This window comes from Macaca thibetana, chromosome 5 (genome assembly GCF_024542745.1).
Source record: "Macaca thibetana thibetana isolate TM-01 chromosome 5, ASM2454274v1, whole genome shotgun sequence".
NCBI classification, from domain to species: domain Eukaryota; kingdom Metazoa; phylum Chordata; class Mammalia; order Primates; family Cercopithecidae; genus Macaca; species Macaca thibetana.
This window is the reverse complement of record NC_065582.1, coordinates 149,101,772-149,116,154: the sequence shown is the minus strand read 5'-3', so window position 1 is coordinate 149,116,154 and position 14,383 is coordinate 149,101,772. Positions and strand designations below refer to the sequence as shown.

General features: G+C 45.5%; 1 protein-coding gene across 1 annotated transcript in view; it reads right to left on the bottom strand.

Annotated features, from left to right (window-relative positions):
• Nucleotides 1–9,579, bottom strand: part of RELL1 (RELT like 1) — a 74,537-nt gene extending 64,958 nt beyond the window's left edge. The window contains exon 1 of the mRNA XM_050790920.1: nt 9,372–9,579. Coding sequence (XP_050646877.1) covers nt 9,372–9,459 — 88 coding nt within the window. The 5' untranslated portion in view covers nt 9,460–9,579. The remainder of the gene's footprint in view (nt 1–9,371) is intronic.
• Between the last annotated feature and the right edge of the window lie 4,804 nt (nt 9,580–14,383).

Here is a 14,383-nt window from a genome sequence, read left to right as displayed (position 1 = left end):
CATTCAAATATTTAAATATTTACTCTATTCTCAGGCCCTGTGCTTGGATCCGAGCCTACAATGGTGAACAAGACATACACATAGTTCCTCCCTCACCAAACCCAAAGGTCTGCTCATCTGCTATGGGCTACAGCCACTCCTGACTCACACAGGACACTGAACCTTTTTGGGCTAGTTTCCCCATCTGCCAAGACAGGGTGTTAATTACAAGATGACCATCAAGGTCCCTTCTGAATCTAAAATATGACTAAGAATAACACAATTACTCCCATGAGTTAGGTAGCCAAAGTTCTTCCTGGTTCTCCTCATCCCACATCCAAGGAGCTGAGAAACCAGACCCCTGAGCATGAGGATCAAGGGCATATGTAAACCAAGGAAACTTGCCATAGGCAGCAAGGCTGGATCCGCTTCCATAGACAGCCTAACAGAATGGGAAGAGTCCCAGAATGAGGAAAGACACCCACTTAAGTCCTGGCTGTGCCAACTCAGTTTCCTCACCTGCTAAATAAAAGCTTGGAGGACACAGTCAAGGTCCCTTCCAGCCCTAATACTACAGGACTCTGCTTCCTCATCCTAAGAGTCTCCTTCATCGAAACACTCACCAAAGAGCCATGAGAAGATGAACAATAAGCAGTTGGACCCTGGATAATCACAAAGCATGTCAGTGTGACAATTACATTAAATACTAAAGAAAAACTGTCACAATTTTGTGACTACACCTATGGATCAGCTGTCTAAGAATAAACCAATTGGTGAATCTTCCAAAGTTCTTCCAAAAGAAAACGTCATGTTCTACCCTTAGGCCATTTTTGCACTGCTATAAAGAAATACCCGAGGCTGGGCATGGTGGCTCATGCCTGTAATCCCAACACTATGGGAGCCCAAGGCAGGTGGATCACCTGAGGTCACGAGTTCCAGACCAGCCTAGCCAACATGGTGAAACCCAGTCTCTACTTAAAAATACAAAACTTAGCTGGGCATGGTGGTGGGCACCTCTAATCCCAGCTACATGGGAGGCTGAGGCAGGAGAATCGCTTGAACCCGGGAGGCAGAGGTTGCAGTGAGCCGAGATCACACCATTGCTCTCCAGCAGCCTGAGCGACAGAACAAGACGTTGTCCCCCCAAAAAAGAAACACCTGAGGCTGAGTAATTAATTTTTCAAAAAAAGAGGTTTAATTGGCTCACGGTTCTGCAGGCTGTATGGGAAGCATAGTGGTGTCTGCTTCTGGGGAGGCCTAAGGAAACTTCCAATCATGGCAGAAGGCAACAGAGGAGCAGGCACATCACATGGCGAAAGCAGCAGCAAGAGAGAGTTGCAGGGGGGTACCACACACTTTTAAACAAACAGATCTCTTGTGAACTCATTCACTATTGTGAGGACAGCACTTCTCATGATGGTGCTAAATCATTCATGAGAAATAAACCCCCATGATCCAATCACCTTCCACCAGGCCCCACCCCCAATACTGGGGATTACCATTCGACATGAAATTTAGGCAGGGACAAATATACAGACTATATCACCTTATAAAGGTAATGCTTTCCTTCCTTCTTTGCTTAGTTTTGGTGGCGAATGGCTCTGCCCCACAAAACCCCTGCCTCCCAAGAGAACTCTGCCAAGCCCATCGGACCCTACTCCTTCAGGCAATGCCCAACACCCCCTCCTCAAAGGCCCCTCTTTTACACAACCAGCACCAGCACCCAGGGCTCAGGAAGAACAGGTGACAGGAAACCCCTCCAGTAATGGCAGAGGCCCAAAAAGGAAAATTCTGGAGAGTAAGGAACTTTGTCTCATCCTTTAGCTGTGATAGGTGAGTATTTAGTTTAGGGTAGGCAATAATAATATACTTTTTCATCACTTACTATGTATGTGCCAAGCACTCACTAGTTTTATCTCATGTAACTGACAAAACAATGCCGTAAGGCAGCTCAGCCATATTCTCTCTATAATACAGATAAGGAAAGTAATCTAAAGATTTTTTTTCTCTCTGTACAACAGGCACTTTTATTAGTGGCTGGAATGCAGTTATTCACAAGAGTGCACAAACAAAATGGGAGAGGGGGATCAAGTAGGGCTGGCAGCTGGCACGGGACATGGGAGACACCTGGCTCGGGGGTTCTCTCTGTTTGAGATCCTGGGACAGTGCTATTGAGTGAAGAAAAGAAGCCGGGGGCCTTGGGGTATTGCAGGTGGGAATGGAAAACCAGGTCCTCTGAGTTCAACAAGTTTGGCAAAAGGATCCTCAAGGTAAGATGTCTGGCCCCTCTACCCATCCATCCTCCAGAAAGTCCCTTGAGTAGATTCAGTTTCTCTTACAAAGAGAAGTGTGTTAGTAACTGGCAGAAGCAAGCAGAGGAGAAATTGGCCCAAACTCTCCAACTAGCCAACAAGTTTCCATTCTAATTGGCACCCATTCATAAAGTCACTTGGAATAAACAAAACCTTAGTTTTTTCAGGTATCCTTATTTTTCTCAGATTTCACACTAGAATACCAAAGTTGTACTTCTTTTTCTGAAGTGCCACTCATTTAAGGACTTATTTTCTCCATTGGAAATTTTGCTCCTTTGAGCAGCTTTATATATTTATTTCCCAACAGACACAAACAGATGAGTCACAGAAGAGGACCATAATCTTTATCTGAAAACTTGGAGGTCAGATGTGCTTCGAAGTTCAGACCTTGTGATTTTAGGAAAGTAATGCAATGCATTTAGCACACATCCTATAACACTCAAATCAAATTAATATTATTCAGCAAAACATGCAAATAGTCAAGAGAGAATAATATATACTATAGAACCTCACATTAGGCCGGGTGCGGTGGTGCATCCCTATAATCCCAGCACTTTGGGAGGCTGAGGCGGGCAGATCATGTGAGGTCAAGAGTTCCAGACCAGCCTGGCCAACATGGTTAAACCCCATCGCTACTAAAAGTACAAAAATTAGCCAGGCATGGTGGTGCATGCCTGTAATCCCAGCTACTCGGGAGGCTGAGGCAAGAGAATCACTTGAACCCGGGAGGCAGAGCTTGCAGTGAGCCGAGATTGCACCACTGCACTCCAGCCTGGGTGACAGACAGAGACTCCATCTCAAAAAAAAAAAAAAACCTCACATTAGTTCAAGTTAAGTTTTACGACCTACAGAGTGTATCAAAAGCCTACAAGCAAAACTTGTTTTCAGAGCTTTTCACATTTCAGAATTGTCCATAAAGGATTACACCCTTACAAATGGCTCAAAAACTAGAAGAAAACAAAATCAACCTGATAGTTACCAACAATGTACAAGGTAAAACAATCAAGGTACCAATTTTTGCCTAACAAATTAGTGAATATGTTTTTCAGGGAAAATAACAAGAATATGAAACTGAGTCTTTTTGGCTATTGCTGTGAGAATGTAACCTGGGATGACCTTCAGATCAACACTGGTGTCATCAATTGCCTCAAAAATGTGAACATCTTTGACCCTCAAAGTGCCTATTCAGGAACCCATTTTCTGTGGAAGTCCTCTGATATTTGGGCAAAGTTTCATGCACACAGGCGTTCACTGAAACAACGAGTTTTAAAACTCACTTAAAAATAATTAGCAACTGAAATCTCCCAAATAGGTACACAGTAAAGTAAAATACAGTGAATCCATATAGTGGAACAGTAGGCAGCCCTTTTTTGGGTGCGTAGGGAAATAGAGAAACATTTCTGGATAACATAAACTGAAAACGTCATGATACAAAGTTATATTGCATTATGAACCTATCGGAGTTAAAAATGCAATTAGAGGGCTGGGTGCGTTGGCTCACGCCTGTAATCCCAGCACTTTGGGAGGCCAAGGCGGGCGGGTCATGAGGTCAGAAGAGAGAGACCATCCTGGCTAACATGGTGAAACCCCGTCTCTACTAAAAATACAAAAACAAAATTAGCCAGGCATGGTCGTGGGCGCGTGTAGTCCCAGCTACTTGGGAGGCCGAGGCGGGAGAATGGCGTGAACCCGGGAGGCGGAGCTTGCAGTGAGCTGAGATGGAGCCACTGCACTCCAGCCTGGGCGACAGAGCGAGACTCTATCTCCAAAAAAAAAAAAAAAAAAGAAAGAAAAAAAAAGCAATTAGAGAAGACCAGAATGAAATATGCTAACAATGGCTAGTGCCTTGGAGTAATAGGCTCAATGGTGATTCCCACTCCTTCCTCTCACAAACTTTAAATCTTTGGGGAAATTTTCCAAAAATACCTATTGTAGCTAAAGGGAAATGGGAAAAGATGGCTTGGCTACTTCACTCCCATGCAACAGTAGCAAACTTTAATCTGAGGTGTCACTCTGGGCTTTTTAAAAATCCCTATCATTGCAAAGCTATCACCACCTCCAGAATAAAAACTGTTTAATATATGTGGTCCACATTTATTTGACAATTTAAATGACATAATATAAATCAAGCCTAATGCGCACTCTGGAGGAAAAAAATACTATATTTTTTAAAGATAAAAAGATATATGCCACTTTGCCATCTCCCAGACCTTTCAGAGACAGTAAGACAGATAGACAGGCGTTGGCACAATGCCCAGTTTACAAGTGAGGAAATGGAGGTGGACAGAACCACATGCTACAGGCATCAGGGTCTCTTTCTGATTTTTTTTTTGGGGGGGTGGGGGACAGAGTCTCATTCTGTCACTCAGGCTGGAGTGCAGTGGCATGATCTCTGCTTACTGCAACCTCTGCCTCCCAGGTTCAAGTGATTCTCCTGCCTCAGCCTCCCGAGTAGCTGGGATTACAGGCATATTCCACCACACCCAGCTAATTTTTGTATTTCTAGTAGAGACCGTATTGGCCAGGCTGATCTTGAACTCCTGACCACATGATCTGCCCGCCTCGGCCTCCCAAAGTGCTGGGATTACAGGCGTGAGCCACCGCACCCGGCCTCCTTCTGATTTTTGACTTCAAGTCCAAGGCCCTGACTTAAGGCTTGGTGTTCTTTCCACCATATCATCCCATGACCTTGTTACTTACTGATTCTTTATAAATATCTTAGAATAAAAAGAATTTTCTTCCTCAAAAAAATAGTTTAGTAATAATAAGCATGGACTTCAAAATCAAACAGATCTGACTCAATGGACTCCATGCCAAAATCCAGCCTACACGTGAGTGACTTTTTCAACTTCTCTGAGGCTCAATTTCCTCATCTACAAACACAGGAATAAAATTACATATATAACTGACAGGAAATTCATTGTAAGAATGCAATGATCTAGGCACTTAGACTACCGCCTGCCACAAAACAGGTAATAATAAAAATTGAATTCCTTTTTCCTACAAGAGTAAAGTGTCTACAGTGTACTAACACCAAATTCTGATTTTAGTTTTTATAAACCACACCAGTATTAATATATTAATTCTATTAATATAATAATTATTATATTAATTCTAATAATATAATTATTAATATATCTGCTTTCAGCAGCACACCAAATCTTTACAACCACTGAAGTATCCTAAATTATTAGGAACTACTCAACCTAATAGTTTATACCAATGACAATTTAATTTATTCTTTTTGTCAGCTTTAAATCATTTCTCTATTGTTTCAATAAGTCATTACACTTCAACATTAGGGCCAAAGAATTATTTTTAAAGAAACAATAAAATTTGTTGTTTGTTCACTTGGGGCTTTGGTCTCTCACATTCAAATTCAACTATTCAAACTTCCAAATACATTAATTTCATTTCTTTGTTTAGAGGGGTTAGGGGCAGGGAATTGACAGAGTTTTCTCACAGTTTTCATTTCCTTTTTAAATTAAATGTAGATGTGGAATCTGAAGCTCCAAGGTGTGCTTTTTCAAAACTTTCCAAACACTGTATATTATGTGGATGTACAGCTTTGCAGCTACCTGGCTAAGGGAGAACCCAGAATTTAATAAAGCTTATCTTTAGCAACTAAAAGGGAGTCAGAATGCTGGAGGGAAGCCCACAGCCCAAGGACAATGCATTTCTCCTCTTATCCGCCACAGGACCCCTTCCACCCACTCCTTACTCCAGGGCTATGCCCACTGTCTGAGAGAGAAACTAATAAGACTGAAGGTTGAGTAACCAGAGAACTTACGGACATAAATAAGCCAAGATGTGGAAAATCATCCCTTTGGGTGCTTGTGGTATATAGTTTCCAATGCTGCTGCTAAGAGACAAGTTTAATGAGATTCTTGTACTAGGAAGGAAGTGAAAAAGGCACTGCTACTATCCACCGTGAAGCGATCTGCCCTTCTTTTCTCTGCTTAACAACTTTGTGATAACCACATGCTTACAATTTTATGATGTTCTAAACTATCTTAGAATCTCAGCGAGACTGCAGAGGTTGACTCATATTCTATTTTTCTCTGCAGAGCAGTGGGGTACAGTGGAAAGGGAATGAACTTTGGAATCAAGCAGGCTGGGTTATCCCAGATAAAGATACATATAAAGGTACACACATACACAGACACCTCCTAGTGGTTCTGCTCTCTGACTGCTGACTGGCACAGTCCCTGTGTGATGTTCAGCCAGTTGTTTAACCTCTCTTGCCTCAGTTGCCTTAGTGGAAGTAAGTACTTCATCCAGTTATGAGCAATGAGTTTAAAAATGCATATGAAGGCTGTGCTCAGTGGCTCACACCTGTAATCCCTGCACTTGGGAGGTTGAGGAGGGTGGATTACTCGAGGTCAGGAGTTAGAGACCAGCATAGCCAACATAGTGAAGCCCCAATTCTACTAAAAAAATACAAAAAGTAGCCAGGCATAGTGGCGGGCGCCTATAATCCCAGCTACTTGGGAGGCTGAGGCAGAAGAATTGCTTGAGCCCGGAAGGCAGAGGTTGCAGTGAGCCAAGATCGCACCACTGCACCTCAGCCTGGTAAAAAGAGCAAGACTCTGTCTCAAAAAAAAAATTAAAAAATAAAAATAAACAAATAAATAAAAATGCAGTCGGGCACGGTGGCTCACACCTGTAATCCCAGCACTTTGGGAGGCCGAGGCGGGCGGATCACGAGGTCAGGAGATAGAGACCATCCTGGCTAACATGGGGAAATCCCATGTCTAGTAAAAATAGAAAAAAATTAGCCAGGCGTGGTGGCGGGCGCCTATAGTCCCAGCTACTTGGGAGGCTGAAGCAGGAGAACGACATGAACCCGGGAGGCGGAGCTTGCAGTGAGCCAAGATCACACCACTGCACTCCAGCCTGGGTGACAGAGCGAGACTCCATCTCAAAAAGAAAAAAATAAATAAAAATAAAAATGCATATAAATACTCAACCCAAAGCCTGGCATACAGCTAGCATTCAACAGTATTTTCCATTTTTTTCCCTCTGCTTCCCTATGCTTAACGTACAAACATTAACACCATCTTCGGTTCCAAGGGGATCAGATGTTGGCTGGTCAGAGCATTTTCTCTTTACACAGGCCTCAAGATACTGGCAAATTTGTGCTCTGTATCCTTTCCTTTTTAGACACCTGTTTCTTCTTCCGCATTAACTTTTATCAAAAAGAAAAAAAAACAAAGGCTGTCATGCAATTAGATGAGTGCTTTCATCAGTAACATTCCAGTCCTGAGACCTGGGTGTTGCTCAGAGGTCAGACAAAACACACACCCACTCTAGGGATGGATTTCTCCTGCTGATGATGGCTAATTACATGCATCATGTGCTGACTTTTTTATAATTTTACTCCCAGATTAAACTCTTCCCCAAATTCTGGAGCAACTGACTCCAACCCTCTAAGGAATGTCTCCAACCTCACATCCAAGTGGAACCTGATAATGCACCTATGTGTCTCAGCAATGAAACGCAGGATGAAAATCAAAATGAACCAGCAGGGCATAGTGGCTCATGCCTGTAATCCCAGCACTTTGGGAGGCCAACGCAGGAGAATCACTTGAGGGCAGGAGTTCAAGACCAGCCTGGCCAATATGGCAAAACACGTCTCTACTAAAAATACGAAAATAAATATAGCCGGGCATGGTGGCACGTGCCTGTAATCCCAGCTGCTCAGGAAGCTGAGGCAGGAGAATCCCTTGAACCAGAGAACTGGAGGTTGCAGTGAGCCAACATGGTACCACTGCACTCCAGCCTGGGTGACAGAGTGAGATCCTGTATCAAAAAAAAGAAGAAGAAAAAAAAAATTGTTCCATCCAATAAAACATGTCACTAGCTGCCATTTCCCCAGGTGGATGGCTAACGGAAATACAGGCCTGCTAAAAATACTCAGGAGACAATACTACCTATCTCGTTCCCTTCCAAACCTGCTCTGGTTTCTATGAAAAAGTGAAGGCCAAACTGCTAAGTCAGTGTAAAAGTTTTAAGCGACCGAAATGTTCTCAGGAGGAAGAGTTTATGGATGTTTATGGAGGAGACAGTCACTGTTGAAAGGCTTCTAGTTGCTTATTATTTGGACCTGAAGAGGAGCCACCCCTGAAATCAAGCTTGGAAGAGCTTGCTGACGTCAGACTCCAATCTGTAGTAACCCCAAATGGCCAAGCAGGTATGTGGGGGTTTTTTGTTTTTTTTTTAACTGAGGCTGTTAGGTGGCAATTAAGAGGAGAAGCGGTGGTAAGGAATCCCTAGTGTCTGCAGTTATAAAAGCAAGGATATGACATAGGACTTCCATAAAACTTATACCTCCTCTTAAGATTGATTTCAATTAAAAACTGCTTCATCGTTGGTGACACTTTAGCATCTCTGCTGGTGGCTTCCTGCCCTGACCACACAAGGTTCCTTTTGTGATGACAGGAATCAACACAAAGAAGAAAAATATTTAAGTTTACCAACGCGCCTTCCCTTTTTCCGAGCCTGATTTCTACAGGATATATGGGAAGAAATGTGAACTCCTTGACCTGTTACAAGAATCCATCAACTACCAAAATAAATGGAAACTTGGAAAGAGATTCAAGTCCTCTAGGTTTTAGGATATTTTAAGGTATTTAAAAGGGAGAAGGAGGCGCCGACAGCGCACCCGGTGCTCTCAGTCACGATCTTCCGCTCCCGGAGCCTTTGAGGACAAGGGCGGTGGGAAAGGGGTCCGCGGGGTTCCGAGGCGCGCGGCCGTGAAGGAAGCGCCCCCGAGGAAGCCCTGGTCCCTACGCCCCGCACAGCTCAGGGCTGGGGGACACAGACCCTCGGCGGAGGCCCCGGGGAGGGAAGGCGGGAGCGGGGCCGGCGGGAGGGGAGGGACGAGAGCCGTTGCCACGCACCGCGCCCTGCCCGGACCGCCCCGGGACAGCCAGTTGTTCAGCGCCAGGATCCCGAGGCTGTGCGAGAAAGCAGGCTCCTCGGAGCGCCGCAGGGCTGCCGTCCCGACCCCCTCGCTTCCTTCCGCGCTCCCGGGAACCGATTCAGCACCCGGCGCCCCGGCTCCTACCGGACACTCACCCGGAGCCACCAGCGGCGAACTCACGGCGCCTCCCACGAAGACAGCAGCGGCTAGGACGGCGGACCCCGGGAGTGCCCGCAGAGCCATCGCCGCGTCGCTTCGCCCTCCTTCCCCAGGGCGCCGCGTCCGGCGCTGGGTAAGGCAGAGCCGCTCCGGAGCCGGCGGGCTGATCGAGTGGCTGGGCTCGGCCCCAGGGAGCGGCGAACCCCGCCCCGCCATGGCCCCGCCCCTCCCCGCCCACCATGGCCCCGCCCCAACACACCACACCCACCTCGGCTCGGTCCCGCCTCTTCCCGCGCGCCCCGGGCTCCACCTAAGACGGCACGAGGCCCACTCATGGCTCCGCCCCCGACTCCCCGCCCACCTCAGCCTGATCCCGCCTCTCCCTGCCGATCCCGCTTCCTTTCCAAACCAGGCAGCAGCCTCTGCGGCGCAGCTAAGCCATGAACACGCCCCGTTTCTCCACCCACCTCAGCTTGGCCCCGCCTCTCCTTGCCGCGCCCCGGACTCCACCTAAGAAGGCACGTGTTCCATCCATGGCCCCGCCCGTTTCCCCGCCCACAGCTCAGCCTGACCCCTCCTCTCCCTACCACTCCCGCTTCCTTTCCAAACCCAGCAGCAGCCTGGGCGGTGCAGTTAGGCTATAGCCCCGCCCTAGTGCCCCGCCCACCGTGGCTCGGCCCTGCCTCTACTTGCTACGCCCGCTTCCTTTCCAAGCCCGGCGGTGATTACGCGGGAGCCCGGGGCTGGGGAAGGGTCGCCCGGGTGCAACCTTCCTCCGGAGCTGGGACTAGGCGGGCGTGGGAAGAGAAAGACGGAGCTCGCCCCGAGAAGCACTGGACAGCCAGAAGCGGCCAGCACTGGAGTGAGCCCAGTCTTTTTTCGCTGTTGGCATGTCTATCCAGCTAGCATTCCCCTCGGTTGCAGGTCTAGGGAGTAATGCTGTGCTGGACGTCACGTTCTGTTGTTTGAAAACTAGCAGAAAAGATAAATAACTTAAATTTCTTCCTCTGTTTGCATTTAAGCTGCTCCTATGGGGAAGATACCTCTATGTATTTTCAGGAGCAACGCCTTTGTTTAAAATCGTGTGCCTGTATTGCACCTTGCGCATACTCCTGCAAAGTAGATCTTTAGGTGCCCAGGCACTTATTATCTCCTCACATCCTCACATCAGCTCTGCGAGGTGACTATTGGAGGCCAGGGAGTAAACCCACAATGTCTGGGCCACCATGATAAATTGTAATTATCTCATTGTCATTGTGTTTGCTCGCTGCCGTGCCCTCAGCGCCTAGATGGAGGACAGACAGCACACGCTAAGAGGTCAGAAGTGTTTTTTGAAGTTGAATCATCTTCACAAGCATTGATAGGACTCAGAGGCGCTCTCCGAATAGTTCCTCTTTACTGCCCTGTAGGGACTGTTGTTACTGGGCCATCAAGCATTTGGTTGAAGGAAATGAGGGCAGGACTTGAGCAAATACTCAACAACGGCAAGAAAAGGGGGTGCATGGGGGCTGTGGGTTTTCACAGGATGGGTCTCATCCTTGAGGTGACTGATAGCCTCTAGTTTTCAAAGAACTATTTATTCTCTCACCGAGCCCTCCACGCAGTCTGCGAGACTATTATTACAAACATTGCGTTGATGTGGGAATTGCCGGTGACGGAAGCTCAGGCCACTACACTACAGATGGCTGAGGCTGAAGGATGGAGCCCCTGACCTTTGAAGCCCAAGGGGGCCACTGCGCGTCCTGAGCTCAGCTCAGTTGGCTGCGCATCCTGCAGTCTGGCAGGCTTAGCAGGCAGCCTTTGCTAGTTTTATATCAACATAAACACTGAGAATGGATGCAGAGGAAAGCAATCCATGTGGATTTCTAACTAAAAAAGGAGAGAATCCCGGACCTAGAAATTAAACTATAAATTAGAAGTTGTAGCCAGAACGAGCTACAAAATTTGCAGGGCACAATGCAAAATGAAAAGGCAGGGCCTTTTGTTCAAAAATCATTAAGAATTTCAAGATGGCAACAACACAGCATTAAATCAATTGTGGAGCCCTCCTAAACACACAGTTGCACAGGTCACACACTTATAAAGCCAGCTCTGGTTTTGTAAGTTAGAATGTAACAAAATGCTTGAATCAAGAAATCTATTCAAAATGTAAAATGTCATTTCAAAATTGAATCATGTTTCACTCTTTTCCCACAGATTGAACTTACTATTAAAAAGACGGGATCGTTTTTGGTTGGGCGCGGTGGCTCACGCCTGTAATCCCAGCACTTTGGTAGGCTGAAGTGGGTGGATCACGAGGTCAAGAGTTCCAGACCATCCTGGCTAACACGGTGAAACCCCGTCTGTATTAAAAATACAAAAAAGTAGCCAGGCGTGGTGGCAGGCGCCTGTAGTCCCAGCTACTTGGGAGGCTGAGGCAGGAGAATGATGTGAACCCGGGAGGCGGAGCTTGCAGTGAGCCGAGATTGCCCAACTGCACTCCAGCCTGGGTGACAGAATGAGACTCCGTCTCAAAAAAAAAAGACGGGATCATTTTTAGCAACACATTTGAATTGTATGTCTATTACGGCTCTTCAAATATAAAAATACAATCTAGTACTTAAGCCTTACCCATTATCTACCAGGCCCTTTGTTTTACAGATGAGAGATAGTTAAGTGATCTGCCTGACATCTTATATCTACTATAAGCCAGGGTTGAAACCCAGGGCTCTGAAATTTCTCTTCCTAAACTTTCCATAACACCTGGTTGACACTCTCTCTATAAATGTCTTACTTTCACATACCCCATATACATGCATTTGTATGTCTTGTTAAAGGAATGAAGGAAGGGTAGGAGGAAGAGAGGGGGAGGGAGGGAGGAAAGTGAAGAGGGGAAGGAGAGAGGAAAGAAAGAAAATCCAGCTTATTTTCCATATCCTTAACCCTACAGATTTATTCATACAATTTAAATAGCTTCTACATATGTGTATCTAAAAATCCAGTTTTATTTTAAAAGTAAGAACTCCAATGTAATGGAACTTTTATTCTCTATTATGGAGGGGATGTCATATTTCTTCTGAGAACATAAAATGGAAATTTTAAAACTAAGTTATATTTCCATTTTTTCAGAAACAAAAGTAAAGTTTTAATAATTCTTAATAACTGTCATTCAGCCCTTAGATTTAGTCCAATCCTATGATGGGTACTCTTTTTGTATTCTTTGATCAATTCCTCACAACGATTTTATATTTAGGGAATCATTGTTAACAATCTTCACTTCAAAGCTGAGGGATTAGGGCATTACCTGAGTCACATGGCCTCTCCCTGGCACCACCAGGATGCAAATCCAGGATCAGCTCCCTCAGGCCCATACTTGCACCCTCCTCTTACACTGTTCTGCCTCTGAAATGCAGAACTCTAGTCAACCAACTCCTCTTTCGCAATCTAAAGTATTGTTCTGATATTCCTTCATTGCATGTTTAACCTAGCCTTTTTGAACACCGTTTCAACACTTGCTTACATATTTTTCCTCAATGAGAATAATTTATTGATTGATGGGAATGGATTATAAGTCAGAGTGTATAGGATCAAATTTACAAACATATACAATGTGATGTCCTTTCTGATTTTCATTGTTGTTTTTCGGTTTCTCTGTAAGGATTCAGTTAATCATTCCCCTTAGTAGAAACCTTTCCTGTTTTCCTCTGAACTGCTAGCTGGTGATTTTCATCACCATCATTTAAATACATAAGCCTCACTTGGCTGGTGTTTACTCTAATTAATGTTGAACATGCTTCCGCAGAAGGTCTCTGTAGGATTTCTTCTGTGATTTAGATGTAATCATCTCTCCTTTTAAGAGGTTATATCCAGGAGATAGGCTTACATTTCTTTTTAAAAAATATGTCTGCAGGGGATAAAATATTTTATACAATCTGGGACTATTTTGATACGACAACAAATATATGCTGTGTTTCTGGTACTGGGCTGAGGGTGAAGGGATGGAGGGGAGAGTCACTACAAGCTGAAGAAAAAGATTCTAACTTTGCTTTTAAAGTTTTAAACCTACCTGGGAGGAAGGGAACAGCTGCATAAGTGAACAGGAATGGCCAATGGCCCAGGGGTCAAGGGACACAACCCTGCCAAAGATTCACTCTACTCTGTGACTCTCCGCAGCTTCTTTGGGTTGGTCTTCCAACCTATAAAATACGAGGGTGATAGGATGATTTCTTTTTTTTTTTTTTTTTTTTTTTTTTTTTTTTTGAGACGGAGTCGCGCTCTGTCGCCCAGGCTGGAGTGCAGTGACCGAATCTCAGCTCACTGCAAGCTCCGCCTCCCGGGTTCACGCCATTCTCCTGCCTCAGCCTCCCGAGTAGCTGGGACTACAGGCGCCCGCCACCTCGCCTGGCTAGTTTTTTGTATTTTTTAGTAGAGACGGGGTTTCACCGTGTTAGTCAGGATGGTCTCGATCTCCTGACCTCGTGATCCACCCGTCTCGGCCTCCCAAAGTGCTGGGATTACAGGCTTGAGCCACCGCACCCGGCCGATAGGATGATTTCTAAAGGTTCCCATCCAGCCCTCAGATTCTATACCATAATGAGCAATCAAATGATAGGGGGTGGTAAGTCAGGCTACACTGCAGGGTTTCTCAACACTATGGACATTGTTGGTCCAATAATTCTTTGTTGTGGGGGACTGTTGTGTGCACTGTAAGATGTGTAGCTACAATCCTTGACCTTTACTGACTAAATGCCAGCAGCTCCCACCCCAGCTGTGACAACCAAACATGTCTCCAGATATTACCAAATGACTCTAGGGGACAAAATCATTCCCAGTTGATGACCACTGGGCTGGAGGAATCCCAAGAAGATCAAAAGAATTGAAACTAGAAGCTCTTGACCAAGGTTTCAGGGAAGAGGTGCATCTTGAGCTGAGTCTTGAAGGACTGGGATTGATGGAGAAATGAGGAATGTATATGAATGTATGTACAGTAAAAGAATGTGCATGGTACAGACTGCACAGTCATACATAT